The sequence below is a fragment of the Fusarium verticillioides genome, chromosome 1, assembly GCF_000149555.1.
Source record: "Fusarium verticillioides 7600 chromosome 1, whole genome shotgun sequence".
Lineage (NCBI taxonomy): Eukaryota > Fungi > Ascomycota > Sordariomycetes > Hypocreales > Nectriaceae > Fusarium > Fusarium verticillioides.
The window spans coordinates 640758-654611 of NC_031675.1; the positions used below are offsets into that span (position 1 = coordinate 640758).

General features: G+C 50.8%; 4 protein-coding genes across 5 annotated transcripts; 2 read left to right on the forward strand and 2 right to left on the reverse strand.

Moving 5' to 3' along the window:
• Positions 1-243: 243 nt before the first annotated feature.
• Positions 244-5290, forward strand: FVEG_09739 (CAMKK protein kinase). Its single transcript, XM_018898802.1, has 2 exons — positions 244-956; positions 1123-5290. The coding sequence occupies exons 1-2, from the start codon at positions 643-645 to the stop codon at positions 4553-4555; spliced, it is 3747 nt and encodes a 1248-aa protein (XP_018756741.1). The 5' UTR covers positions 244-642; the 3' UTR covers positions 4556-5290.
• A 247-nt stretch (positions 5291-5537) lies between these two features.
• Positions 5538-7124, reverse strand: FVEG_09738 (alpha-1,3/alpha-1,6-mannosyltransferase). Its single transcript, XM_018898801.1, has 3 exons — positions 6892-7124; positions 6237-6845; positions 5538-6180 (listed from the first exon to the last, which is right to left on the reverse strand). Exons 1-3 carry the CDS (start codon positions 7067-7069, stop codon positions 5570-5572), a joined length of 1398 nt encoding a protein of 465 aa, XP_018756740.1. The 5' UTR covers positions 7070-7124; the 3' UTR covers positions 5538-5569.
• Positions 7125-7674: 550 nt separating this feature from the next.
• On the forward strand, positions 7675-8855 carry FVEG_09737 (hypothetical protein). The gene is made up of 2 exons (XM_018898800.1): positions 7675-8088; positions 8141-8855. Exons 1-2 carry the CDS (start codon positions 7778-7780, stop codon positions 8652-8654), a joined length of 825 nt encoding a protein of 274 aa, XP_018756739.1. The 5' UTR covers positions 7675-7777; the 3' UTR covers positions 8655-8855.
• A 130-nt stretch (positions 8856-8985) lies between these two features.
• Positions 8986-13343, reverse strand: FVEG_09736 (hypothetical protein). Of its 2 annotated transcripts, XM_018898799.1 has the most exons (3): positions 13250-13343; positions 12332-12748; positions 8986-12170 (listed from the first exon to the last, which is right to left on the reverse strand). In XM_018898799.1, exons 2-3 carry the CDS (start codon positions 12439-12441, stop codon positions 9344-9346), a joined length of 2937 nt encoding a protein of 978 aa, XP_018756738.1. In that variant the 5' UTR covers positions 12442-12748; positions 13250-13343; the 3' UTR covers positions 8986-9343. The 2 variants fall into 2 exon arrangements, with proteins under 2 accessions (XP_018756738.1, XP_018756737.1); XM_018898798.1 differs by lacking the exon at positions 13250-13343 and having other exon boundaries at positions 12332-13135.
• Between the last annotated feature and the right edge of the window lie 511 nt (positions 13344-13854).

The window sequence follows — 13854 nt, forward strand, 5'->3', positions numbered from 1 at the left end:
GGGCATGGCGCCATGGGTTGAAGCACAGACCAGAAGATTTCCTCGGAGCTCGCACAGTAGAGACTTACCAGATTGGTACCGCTATCAGATCGAGTTCGGCTGCGTCAACCACTGGCTCTTCTTTTCCACGGTCGCCGCTATGAACCACACACCATTCAGAGTTGCAGCGAGAGATGGGCCTAGTAAAAGAGACGGACACTGTGCCTTCCCACTCACAGGCAGTTCCATGCCCACCTCCATCATCACCAACTCCACTGGGTCCAGTCCAAGTCCAAGTCCAACACCAACACCAACACCACTAACATATCCACACCCCCAAACACACAAGACCTGTTCTCTCTTATTGCACTGCTCCACTTGCTCTACTCTTTTGTCCAGCCTATTTTACCAATTACTCTAGTCACCATCTCAACCTCTCCTCTCACCAAATCTCTCGTTCCTCAACTTCAACGTCTTGGACGTCTTCGACCCTCACTCCTCCTCGACACACGCTTCTCTCTACACGCGACAATGGTACTATAGATCGATTCCTCGTCACATCCCGTTGTGACTTGAGCAATTCACGGCCCGCCTGTGCGAGCCTTCTGCACTCCCCTTCAGTATGTCGAGGCGACAACAGCCGCTCCAACAATCTCGCCCATCATGGATCCCTCACAGTACTATCAGCACCATCATCACCACTCCCACCGTCATCACCACAAGTCTCTATCGCAGCAACAGTCGTCCGCCTCCCTCTCGTCGACGGCTCGCGGAGCCCCGCCGCTGCATACCCATCTCCCCTCCTCTTCCTCCATGCCTTTGAGGACCGCCAACAGCACTCCTATGTCTTCGCCAGGACTTTTCAGCCCCTCGCCCTCTAGGCAGAATCTCGTCACCTCCGTATCCGAGAACAATACACCTCCCAATTACACCCAAAGTCCTCTCCTGCACCCTTTGCAGATGCACAAAGTTAGAGAGTAAGCATTTCAATCTGCGATGGGAATATCGTATCGCATTGTCCGCCTTTTTCGCTTGTTCCGCCTCCAATCGGTTTTGCTCGCCTATGGCGGGGGAGACGGCCAGGGAGCCTGGCATGCACCAACCGTTTCACTTATCAGACACTAACGTATTTGTCAATCACAGGACACACAAAGCCCTTATTGACTCAGATACCGCCACAGGCCGCAAGCTCATTAACCAATATGAAGTGATCGAAGAAATTGGCCGTGGAATGCATGGTAAAGTCAAGCTGGCTCGCAACCTCGAAACAGGCGAAAATGTGGCCATCAAGATCATCCCACGTTTCTCTAAGAAGCGACGCCTTGGAAAGGTTACGGCAAAGTCTCCCCAAGACAAGACGAAGAAGGAAATCGCCATCTTGAAGAAGATCCGTCATCCGAATGTCGTCGCCCTCCTCGAAGTCATTGACGACCCTGAGCTCAAGAAGATTTACATGGTTCTTGAGCATGTGGAACTCGGTGAAGTTGTGTGGCGTAAGAAGGGTCTCCCTCACATTTGTCTATTCGAACGACGACGCATAGAACGCGAAATGCGAGGCGAGCTCCCAACTCCCGAGGAGGACCGTTACGAACAACTCCTTGAACATCGCCAGGCTATCAAGCAAATGAAACGAGCCAAGATGGCACAGAATTACCCCGGTCAGATGAACTGGAGTTTTGAGAATGGAGGAGCCGACGAGCCTAGTAGCAGTCTAGGAAGCCAGTCCCGCATATCCTCCATGCAAGACTTTGCCGTCAGCGATGGATCACCTTCGAGACCTACTTCACGACAAACCTTCCGCGATGAACAAAGGGCACATTCACGATCACGATCTGTGGTTTCGTCGACTCGGGCCGTTGAAGACCCTGACGAGTTCATCAATTGGGAAGACGACATGGAAACCCCCAGCGCTCTCCGATCTAACCCCACCTCGAGTACCGCGTTGGATGGCACCATGTACGGCCCGTACGTCGACGAAGGCTTCCGAGGACGCTCTCCCAGCATGGCTGATTCGATCATCTCGCACATGTCCTCTCTTGATTTCAACCCTCAACAACACGACCCCTTCTCAGATGACTTCTCCTACGTTCCATGCTTCACCTTTGACCAAGCTCGATCAACCTTCAGAGATACTGTTCTCGGCCTCGAGTACTTGCATTATCAAGGTGTCGTCCACCGAGATATCAAGCCAGCCAATCTGTTGTGGAGTAAAGATCATCGCGTCAAGATTTCTGACTTTGGCGTCTCCTACTTTGGCCGACCTATTCGCGATGGCGAGTTTGACGACACAGTATCCGAATCTGAGGCCAAGGATTTCGACGATGATCTTGAACTTGCTAAGACAGTTGGTACACCTGCGTTCTTTGCTCCCGAGTTATGCTACACCGACTTGGACACAGAACAACCCAAGGTCTCGGAACAAATCGATGTTTGGTCTCTCGGTGTGACGCTTTACTGCTTGATCTACGCTCGAATCCCCTTCCTCGCCGAAGATGAGTTTCAGATGTTCCGAAAGATCGCAACTGAGGAAGTCTACATCCCCAAGCGCCGCTTGATGCCCGTTCACCCCTCAACCTCCCCTGCCGCTACCTCCCTCTACAAGCGTCAGAACATGCACCCGTACCGTGATGACAACGACTTGGTCTACGAAGAAGTCGACAACCTCCTTATTGACCTGCTGCGACAAATGCTCACCAAGAACCCTGAAAAGCGAATTCGATTGCGAGACATCAAGCGTCACCCATGGGTCGTCCAGGATATTATGAATCCTATCGGATGGCTCGACGATACTGACCCTGCTCGCCCTTCTTCCGGTCGCAAGATCCAAGTCGACGAAAGGGAAATGTCATCCGCCGTCGTGCCTCTTACTTTTCTCGAGCGTGCCCGCTCGGTGGTCAAGAAGGCTGTTGGCAAGGTAATGCACCCCCTCGTGGAACGAAGTGATAGCAAAACGCGACATCGAGCCAACAGTAGTGCTGCTAGCTCCACCGGCGACAACGTAAGCATGTACAATAACGGACCTCCGACTCCTCATGGGCAGTACCGCGAGAACCGACGCAAGAGTCTCCGCCCTGACGACTACTTCGCGAGTGCCATGCGAGATGCCGCCGCGGCGCCCGAACATCCTCTCTCAGTCAGCCAATCAGTCAGCCAATCAGTCAGCCCACAGCCCGAATCCGTCATCTACGACCCGTTGGCCACTGTTCTTCCCGAAGCCGGCGTTTACCGGGGCCATCATCATGCTCATAGCGAGAGCGAGTCGATACGCGAACCCGAGAAGTCATCATCGGCAGCCTCTCTATGGCCCTTCCACCGTCACGCTCATAGCCATGGACATACCAAAACCACTCAACACTGGCTCCATCTTGGCTCCCCCATGCCCGTCTCTCAAACCACTCCTACTACCCCTTATTTCTCCAGCCCAGTCGACGGACCAGATGACTCTGGTGCCGAGACGGTCCGAAAGACTCGCGACATGGACTTGACGGATTCCATGGATGAAAGCTCACGGTCCAAGTCAGTCGATCGTGGCCTCTTCTCCAGTTCAGATAAACGCGCTGAACCCAAGGTGGGCGTCAATACCACCGTTGCGCCAGGCAGCGTTCAAGCACCACCTCGGCATGGAAGACGACCTGTCAAGTCCGTTGACTTGGGCAAGGCTTCCCACCATAGACGCTTGGAAGCTTCTATACTCTCCTCATCTCTCGCCGCCGCCGCTGGTCAACAGTATAGTCAGGCGGTTCCAACCCACTCTGCTGAATCTTGCAACAAGACCAGACCTCGATCTCTTCAGAGAATGGATAGTGCTCCGATCACAAGAACGTCACCACCTCGCCACTCGGAAGATCTCTGCATGCGACGAGGTGATCGGGTTGAGTACATCAGTTACTCTTGCCCGCCCTCACCTATCCAGGAGGAATGGACCCGAGATGAAACCCTTCCTCGCGCAGATACCATGACCACTACCAAGTCGTCAAGTGTCGATTCAATGGAGGCGTTAGCCACCCCATCGACTAGCCCAAGTGTCACCAGCCCTGTCTCAGCACTCCCTTCTACAGCCAGCACATCAGAGCGGATGCTGGCATTCCAGTCTGATCCCTCTCTGCCAGCCTTGCTCAGTGGTGCCAGCTCCGTCTCAGCTGATATGGAAGCTGAGCTGTTGTGCAAACCAGGCATTGTCAGCGCTCACCCACAACTGCTCGAAACCACCGACAGTCTGACGCCACCAGCTTTTGACAAGGAACCCAATGGCTTCCCTATCGACCACGTGTACGGCAATCCTCCTGCTATGGACAGTGGTTCTCTTGCTGTCCATCTCGAAGGTGGTGCTCGGGACTCGGTGACTAGCACTCCCGTTGCCCGGCCCGTCGACGATGATTTCGACGACGATGGCAGCGATGACGGGATCTTGCTCATGGCCAAGTCAAAGAAGAAGCCAGCGCAGACTACGTCACGACCTCCAGTCTTCAACCCTCGAAGACGTGACACCAACATTAGCATTGCGAGCACCGAAACAGCCAAGAAGGTGCCGACCTCTGCATATGGTGACGAAGGGACGTCACCCTATGAAACATGATACCCCTTCCCCGTTTTATGGCATATTTATTAAGTTCATTTATTTATCTTGTCACATACTTTGTCAAATGCCAGACAAGCATTGAGAGTCTTTTTCCATTATGGGTCGAGTTGCATCTTCAGTTGCCTGGAGAAATGTTTTGGAGCATGAGGCCTTCGCTTTGCACGAAACGTGGTATCACATCAGGTGTTTTCTTGTTATTAGATCGTTGCTCACATCCCAGAGAGGGATCGTTACTGCATTGCTATTTTATGGCATATCATGGGTGGCTCAGTTGCTATAAAGATTTATCCCGTGTTGTTTTTTCTTGAGACGGACCGCTGTTTCGTGGGCGGGATGTATGGATGAGAAAATGAGAATAATGACGGGTTTTATGAGCTGAAATGAGATCGGAGGAGGGACAAAGGATGAATATGTATCGGATCAAAGGCAGAAGGGGCCCAGAACGTCACCGCTTCGTCGGAAGTCAGTCCTATCGTTGACGGACGCATTGTTTATATATATGACGAGAAGGAGGAGGAATAAGAATGAACCCCTTGCATTTTTTCGCTGGGCTATATACAGCGGCATCAGAGCAGCCTGCCCCTGGGAGAACAGGGAGGCTTGCGTGCATTTGTATAGATACGGTGGAGAGATTTGTTACTTTCTTTGGTTGGATGTCATTCCATCTATTGAAGATTTGTGTCGGTGCTGTGCATCTGACACCGATAATAATAGCCCCTTGAAACTGCAGAACTCTGAGCCTTATGTGAACTTGCCTATATAAATTTGTAAGAAGTTAAGCTTATATAAGCTTATATCAACTTGTATAAGTTTAGGTAAACTTAAGTAGACTTAGGGTAACTTATTTAAATTTATATAAATTTATATAAACTTATATAAATTCAGGTAGACTTAAATAAACTTAAGTAAACTTATTTAAAATTATATAAATTTAAACAAGTTACCCTAAGTCTACTTAAGTTTACCTAAACTTATATAAGTTGATATAAACTTATATAAACTTAGTTAAACTTACTTAAGTTTATATAAGAGTGCTGAGACTACTAGCCCTAAAACACATACCAGCAAGACCCCGGCGGCGTTGACGACTGTCCGCATTGCAGAAACGGGAGGCTTCTTACTGGCGACAATATCAACCAAGATTTCATCAAAGCGCTTAGCCATCTGCTCTCGCCCAAACAACTCCTTCACTCTCACAGCACCCTTATCACCCATCTTCTGCACATCAGCATCACCAAGTCTCAGCGCACTGCGCACAACACCAGCCCAGGCATCTACATCCTTCGGCGATCGCAACCATCCCGTCTCGCCATCAACGATTGTCTCTACGGGGCCGCCTGAATCAGCAGCTAGTACTGGTGTTCGGGCGAGCATGGCTTCTAGGGGCACGATGCCGAAGTGCTCGTTGGCGGGTGTGTAGAGAAGAATGCGTGCGGAGCGGAGGAGCGATGCCTTGAGGGAGTTGGGGATCGAGAGGAGGAAGAGAACGGGCACGGTTGGAGGCGCAGACAGTGCTGTTATGAGGGTCTTGGTGGTGAGGTGTTCGAGACCGTGAGAAGAGGCGAGAGCCTCGAGCTCAGAGTGATATTGGACATTCTCGGCGACGCGGGGATCGTAGCCGCCTAATAATGAGTTAGTATTACTTTTCGTGTGAAAGGCATAATCATGTGCGCCATACCTGCAAGAATGAGCCTGCATCCTTTGCGCTCAGCTTCCGGAATCGCAGCAAAGGCCTTGATCGCAAGACCAATGTCCTTCTTCCTCTCAAAGCGGTTGATACTGAGAATGATCTTCTCCCCCTTGAACGGAACATCGCCATCACTGCCAACATCTTCCTTATCCTTAACCTCCGTATCCACACAAGGATACACCACCTTGGTCTCCGTGCGCTTCTTCAAATTCGGCCACGTATTGTTAACAATGCCCTTTGTGAAACCCGAGTTCACAGCCACAGCGCTTGCAAATCCCATGGTCCATTCCTCAAGCCAGTCAAACGGACGTCGGTATAAGCGCTTGAGGGCAGATTCGCGGCCCTGCGCGAGGAGAAGATCGGGGAAGTGGCAGTAGAAGAGGATTGGCGAGGATGGCGCGATGTATCGCATGAGAGGTAGGCCGGCGGAGAGCTGATCGACGATAAATGCGCGGGGCCGTAGGGCTTGTAGTTCGCTGGACAGAGCAATGTGAATAAGAAGATGGACATGACGAAGGATGGCGCAGAGGATTGTGAGGCGCGAGAGGATAGACATTGGGATGAGCCAGTGGCCGCGAACACGAACATCGAGAGTCCCTAGTCCAGTTAGTAATCCTGAATACTCAAGACTTGAAGTTATTACCATCGCGACACTCATCGAAGCAATGCTTCGGATCGCAGTGATTCGTAAATATCACGACGCGATGTCCCCTCTCCTGCAACCCGACCGCAGCATCGACGACGAGACGCTCAGCACCTCCAATACCAAGATCAGGATGGAAGAAGACGATGGAGTCTTTGTCTTTGGCGTCTGAAGCCATGATCGCGTTTTTGGTGGTGGTGGTGGTTATGAGAGGCTACGTACGGTGTTTGGTTAGTGGGGGTGAGTTGGAGGAAATGAAAAGCTCCAGTGGGGGGGGGGGGGGCTTGGAGAGAAGACCTGCTATTGGCTGGTGATGATTGGGCAAGAAAACTTAGGATCTTTATCCTAAGCGATAAAAAGACTTAGGTAGGTTTAGTGTATTTTAGTAGAGCTTTGGACCAGTTTATTCTGGCATCCTCTTCTAACGTTAGAAGTTTTATTTCCCATGAGAGTTGGGGTGCGTGGCTGTCATGGGAAGTGGGACCGTTTCATCATGAGCGGTACGTATCCTTTTACCCCAGAATCTTTAAATCAATCGTTCACATGCAAGGCAAGATGCAAGATGCATTCATTATTCACAATAATGCTTGGAATCGGGCTAATAGCTCATGTGTCTCCTACCTGCACCCCTTGCGCTCAGCTTCCGGAGTCGCAGCAGATTCCTTGTATCATGTGATCTCATATGTCGAGAAGCCCATCTCAGACTCATCATGTATCTCACTCACTTACTTTACCCCAGGCATTATCCACAAGCCGAGGTGTTTTCCTTAGCCGGCCTTTCAACTCCACGCTCTTATACTACTAACCTGGGCTCTTCTTATACCACCCAACAACGCCCACTCTCCCTCACAACCTCTCATCTCACTTCAGGAATTCTAATAAAAAAATGTCTACTCTCTTCACACTCCCCATCGCAAAATGCGGCGCCCATCCCGGCGGAACCCTCACATGCACAGAACCCTCACCGAGAGTCTACCTCCTCACCCTCCTCTCACCACCCGACAACCGTCTTACAACACCCGTTCTCAAAGCCTTTCTCAACGCCCTCGACATCATCGAGTTTGGTCACCCTCACGGCGTTGTAGCGACTACTTCTGGAATTCCAAAGTTTTATAGCAATGGTCTTGATCTGGAACATGCTGTTGCGACGGAGGGTTTCTGGCCTTTGCTCTATGATGTCTGGGCTCGTTTCTTGACGTAAGTTTGTGATGATGCTGAGTGCTTGTGAGTGGCGTGCTGACTGTTTTAGATACCCTATGCCTACAGTGGCTCTCATGAACGGTCACGCTTTCGCAGGTGGTCTCATGCTCGCCACAGCCCAAGACTACCGCCTCGCCCCAACCCCACGAGGTTTCCTCTGTCTCAACGAGCTTGTCTTCGGCGCACCCCTCAAACCCGCCATGTCAGCTCTCTTCCGCATCAAGTACTCCCACGCAACCTACCGAAGCCTCGTCCTCGAAGCCAAGCGCTTCACAGGCGAGGACGCCCTTGCAGCCGGTATCGCCGACGGTCTTGCGCCCAAGGGCCTCGAAGACCTGCTCAGCTTTATCAAGGAGAAGGAACTCATTGACAAGAGCAAGTCTGGTGTCTACGGCGTGCTGAAAATGGAGATGTACGCTGGCTTGGTCGAGTTTATGAGGGGGCCTGCTATGGAGGCGCATGAGCAGAGATTCGAGGAGGCGCAGAGCAGGGAGGGCGAGAGGAAGGAGTTTGGAAAGGTTTGGTATGAGCAGTGGTTGAAGGATACCAAGGCCAAGTTGTAGATGGCTGTTCTTGTACGATATATGTGTGACATATCTGTTGCGACTTGCAGAATATTTGGGGCGCTGCCCTCCCCTCATGTACCAAAATATCGACTTCCTTGTGTAGGACCTACCTTTATATACTAAAATCACTCTGTATATCATCGGCGAAGAGTGGTGTAGGGGTATCTACATAACCTATAAACCTTCTAAAATCCGAACCTAAAATCCTAAAGCTCTCTCCCCTTGCGCCACTCTTCGTTTTTGCAGTTCGCGTGTTCGAATTCAGGGTGAACCGGGTTACTCTGTGGCGTTTCAGTATTTATTACGACCTTGTGATGCTTTTTTGTCGGTCGAAGCGCCAACGGCCACAGCTTACAGACTTCACGTCTATACTCACTCTGGATTCATATCCTCACGAGTCACGTCTGTTCAGTGTAGTCTACCGCTGCATTACCCCAAGAGGTACAGGCGAATGCTATCAAAAGTATAGGTACCAAGCAACATATCATTAAAAGGCAATCCTATTTCCATACACCTACTGCGCCAAGCTCGATCTTAGTAAACTTGGTATAACGTATTAGCCCTCTTTTATTGCTCCCACCAAACGCCATACATGTGTACCAAATACGCCTCATAAATATACCGGGCCATCCGTCGTGGGTATATGCGATTTGACATGCTCAGATCTATTAAATAAGTCCGCCGAATCACTGACCGCCCTGACCCATGTGCGGATGCTGGTGCTCAAAAAGACTCAACACATCTGAAGGTATGTAGTCTAACCAAGGCCCCATCATGTCTGATTGCTGCAGCCCCAAAGCAGCAATGTCTATATCCTGGCTGTCAAAAGTGATGCCATCCATGCTCCCCATATTTCCCCAGGGCATCGCATATGGGAAACTTGTTTGGCCAAAATACATGGCGTTTGCCCCTGAAAGAGTCGTGGCTGGGTTCACGCCATTTTCAGCCATCGCAGTTGGTGGCGAGACACTGTATGTATCAAAAGCAGTAGAAGGTGGATTTGTCGGCGTAAACCTCGACCCAGTGGTGTAAATGTCATTGGCCTCACAGTCCTCGGGCAATCCATCAAATTGAACAGTAGGACGAGTTTGCGTACTCGTCGCTGAAAGGTTCGAAGTTCGACGGGGCCCAACCGGTCGGGACGATTGCCGCACAGCTGAGACGTTGGGCTGGGGATAAGCTGGCGCAAGCATGCCCGATGAGTCTGGTAAACTCTGTCGAATAGGGTCAAATATCATATTGCCAGGTGGTGTGCTGGGAGCTCGTGCCGGCTGTGAAGTTTGAGCTCCAGTTCCCGGCGTGGAGTCTCGATTCTGATACATGAGCGTCAGGCTCGAGTTTGGAGAATTAGCAGTTCCTGCCAGAGTCCATGCTATAGGCGGTCCTGACATCCTTGGTGATGCCTTATTCTCAAATTTGGGGAACGGGTTGTTCAATGCGCCACTGCTGCTCTTGCGTCCAGCTTTAGTGCTCTCATACTCTTCCGCTGTATATGTTTCGCAATCCCATATTCCTTTGGCCCTCTGGTCCAATGCAGTGATGATATAGGTAGCTCCACCCCAGTACATTTGCACCTGTTGCAGAGAATTAAAGCACTTTTGGTAGTTCTGATTTGCTGCCGAAGCCAACAAAGAGTGTCGTGAGGTTTTGGCCTCTCGAGGTTTATTGCCTCCTGGAGCATCCGGATGATGCCCGCCTGGGGGCGAGTTGGCCCGTGAGGGTGAGCCTGATGCGTTTGCGCTCGACTCCATCACGAAGGCGCAAGCTGCAATGTAAATTGGCTGACTAACAAAAGGATTTCCAATGAAACTCTTGGAGTCTATCAAGTCTGCAAAAGACAAGATGTCGCAAATCGTTTTGGCGCTGCTCATACTAAGCTCGCGACTGTCTGGTAAGAGCTGTAACTCACTGCGGAGTTCAGCAAAGGGTGTAAGGAGAGTCGGCTGGTGAAGGATGATGAAGAGAGCATGGAACCAGAAATGAAGCAGGATGAACGTGGTGCCCTGACCTGCTCCCAAATACGCTTTGAAGTTGTTGACATTAAACTGTAGCCGCCAGTCCCAACTCTTGTAGAGCCTGGTCAGCTCATGCTCCATCTCACCAAGCTTGTCCCATGTTTCCTTGGTGAGATCCTGCGCATTGCGAATTTTGTTGAGAATGTCGCATACACGGCCGTAGAGGTGGATTATTTGTAGGAAGATCGGGTAGGGAGCTGGCCAACCAGTCGCTGGATCGATGAAAGGCTCCGGGAATGAGAGTTCCAAGTCGTCATCTCGAAATGTGACAGGTCGTCCCGTCCCTGATGAGATGACACGGTCAAGAATAAAGACCGCCCAAAACGTATCCATCCTTTCTTGTACGAGCTCTTTTTGCTCTTGAGCACTCAGCTGACTTGATTCACCTCCTTTCGCCTCGGAGCTTCCTTCGTCAACCGGATGGCGGCCCCAATTCTGAGAATACAAAGCATCCTTCTCACCATGATACTGAACTCCCACCTCTTTTTGCAGCCCCAGGTCGACAGCCATACGAATAGCAAGCCCGAGATACATCCACAGAGCGCTGTCCTGGGCTGCTCCAAAGCCCTCATAAGCCATGAGGAGACAAGCTTGCACAGCGCCAACAGTCGGACATGGGAACGTATCAACAGTGGCCTGTCTGGCTCTTTGCGCAAACACTGCGCCCCTTTCCATCCTTGGCATTTTGTCGTTTCCGTTTGTAAGGATTGGTGAGTCGGAGAACCTGGCGGCCAAAGCGCATATTGAGTCAACCAGAATTGGCTCAACTCTCTTTTCTTTCACCATCCGTAAGAATTTTGACTGTCGAAGGAATGGGTAACTGGAGCCCATTTGCACGAAGAAGGTGTTGATGAGACTGATTATTAGTGGGTGAACTGGAGCTGAATCGTTTGGGTCGTAGGTAGGTAGCTCCTCGCTGACCACATCGCTCCCAACAGCCGAGCTGCTTCCTTGCGGTCCGCTATGTATTGATATCGGCGATGTCCCAGCCAGTGAACCAGCAGTCGAGCGCCGGCGATCGCGCACAGAAACAACCATTTGTTTAAAGCCAGGTACAATAGCAGTTGGACCAAAGTATCGGAAATAGGGGACGCGGTGACTTTCGGAGCGTCGCCCAGCAGTAGGAGAAGTTGGTAAAGCGGAAGGGTGGTGCTCATTCTGCGCCATCGCATTCGGGGTTTCGCGGTCCTCAACCTTTGGATCGATCATGTTTGCGAGCGACATTGTCGTCCCTGAAGTGGCATGTGAATTTGGAGTTTCGGGCACGTGCTGCGCTGGCATAGACGCCTTCTCGATCTTGATATTCTCATCATGGTAGTGGCGGGGTTCGTGCTCGTCTCGTTCGTGGGCCTGCTTATCCAACAGCGACGGTTTCTCACAATCCTCCCTCTTGATTTCCTCGGGGTATCCTAGACATTGGTGGCCGTTCTTGGTGCAGGTAGAGCAAACAGGCCGTTCGCCAGCGCATCTCGTCTTTCGTTTCCGACAGGTCAAACACCTGAGCCGCAAAGGGGTTAGCACCTAGCAATTGGGTCGAAGGAGAGTCGGGTATTGTGTAACAGGAAGTAGAATCTGAAGACGATATACTGTGGAAAGGAGAGAGTCGTGCGACTAGGTCTGTGTCACGATGTTCTGGTGGTACGACTGGAGTATACTTACGCAGCGTTGATTCTGCGCCGCTTAGAAGGCGGTTGTCCTTGATTATGTACAAAACGAATGGGACGCGGCGGCGGCGGAACCGAATCCGACGTATTTGTCTGGGTGCTCATGACTTAGAACATGGTGATGCTTCTCCTGGGGGGTCGTGTAGTTGGGCGCAAAAGCGGACGGGTCGTTGGGAGTTGAAGAAGCCCGGCGCAATATGGAGCCAGGCGAGTTTAAGCGATCCGAGTTATGATGACGAGTGACAAGCTGACCGGCGGGGTTCGACGTCTTTCCGGGCGTGTTGCAGAAAACTGTGGCTGTTGATGTTGGGCGAATATGCAATGCAGCAGGTGGCGAGGCAATGCAACCTCGGAGAAGGAGGACGCAAGGGATGCGAATGCGACAGGAGATTGTTGCAATGTTTCGTAAGTTCTAGGAGAAGGAGTTAAACTGGTGGTATTCCCGTATATGAGACAAAAGCCTTAAAGCTGGGCAAGGGTGCATCAATGGCTGAGGAGCATGTTCTGGATTGGGTTTGGGTAATCAATCAGGAACATGAAACTAATAAGCGACGGCACAGAATGAAGCTCGTGAGGTAGGCCAGGGGTTATGAGATTAGGCGATGAGAGAGGAGTTGACGCAGACTTTCGTGTTGAGTTGTGCCGTGACGTAAGAGAAGATGGATATAATTGAGTAATAATTAAGACGGAATTATTAAGAAAATAGGAATGAAAGAAGGATCAAAAGGAACAAGATGTAATGACAAAACGAATATGATTGTGAAAGTGGACGACAGGGAATTGAGCCTGGTCTGGTCTGGGGACGGGGATGGTGTTTAGGCAGGTGGGGTAATTGCTCATGTGGAGAGAAAGAACTGCAAAGCTCAAGCCTCAAGTGATCAGAGACATACGCAATACTCAGTGTTTGACTTACAAGCTAATATCCTCCTTATTTCGTCGACAACAGGTGTAAGTTTGTAGGAGAGAAAAGGAGAGATGTATCGCAAGAGAAAAGTAAGGGACCAATGCAACACAATACGACACAACAAAACTGGGCATCAAAAAAACCAACATCGTCACATCAGTGGCAATAAATTAGTACCATTAGCCTTGATCCCTCCTCAATCCCACTCCCATTCACTCTCAGCCCTTTCCCACGGATTCATCTCATCCAATCCTCCTCCTCCAACTCCTCTTTCTTCTGCCACTGTTCCCCTTTTCTAGCCGTCACCCCCAACCTTGTTAGTGAGAACCAACGTAACGGCCCGCTTGCCGCCTTGTTCAGCCCACGATGATGCTCTTGTGCTCTGCATATTATGTCTCACCTGTGCATTCTTGCAGTGGGTGTTTGTCTTTCTATGTAGTTACATGCATTGTGTTTGGATACCTCGTATACAGACCATTCTTATCCAAGTTCGACCTACTCTCTAAGCGAATTGACTGCAGGTTGGTGACAGACGATCACATTGTTTCATCTTGAGTAAAGAGAGTTCACCCCACGCCGCTAGACAGTTGTCAATCCCATGATCCGACAGACAG

Bases quoted from the DNA above. Each gene is read 5' to 3' on its own strand.
- FVEG_09737 (XM_018898800.1), top strand. From the start codon at position 7,778: ATGTCTACTCTCTTCACACTCCCCATCGCAAAATGCGGCGCCCATCCC. The intron at 8,089-8,140 runs GTAAGTTTGTGA...TGACTGTTTTAG, and splicing joins GTCTGGGCTCGTTTCTTGAC to ATACCCTATGCCTACAGTGG.
- FVEG_09738 (XM_018898801.1), bottom strand. From the start codon at position 7,069: ATGGCTTCAGACGCCAAAGACAAAGACTCCATCGTCTTCTTCCATCCT. The intron at 6,846-6,891 runs GTAATAACTTCA...TAACTGGACTAG, and splicing joins CTTCGATGAGTGTCGCGATG to GGACTCTCGATGTTCGTGTT. The intron at 6,181-6,236 runs GTATGGCGCACA...ACTCATTATTAG, and splicing joins ATGCAGGCTCATTCTTGCAG to GCGGCTACGATCCCCGCGTC.
- FVEG_09736 (XM_018898799.1), bottom strand. From the start codon at position 12,441: ATGAGCACCCAGACAAATACGTCGGATTCGGTTCCGCCGCCGCCGCGT. The intron at 12,171-12,331 runs GTAAGTATACTC...TTTGCGGCTCAG, and splicing joins CGGCGCAGAATCAACGCTGC to GTGTTTGACCTGTCGGAAAC.
- FVEG_09739 (XM_018898802.1), top strand. From the start codon at position 643: ATGGATCCCTCACAGTACTATCAGCACCATCATCACCACTCCCACCGT. The intron at 957-1,122 runs GTAAGCATTTCA...TGTCAATCACAG, and splicing joins CAGATGCACAAAGTTAGAGA to GACACACAAAGCCCTTATTG.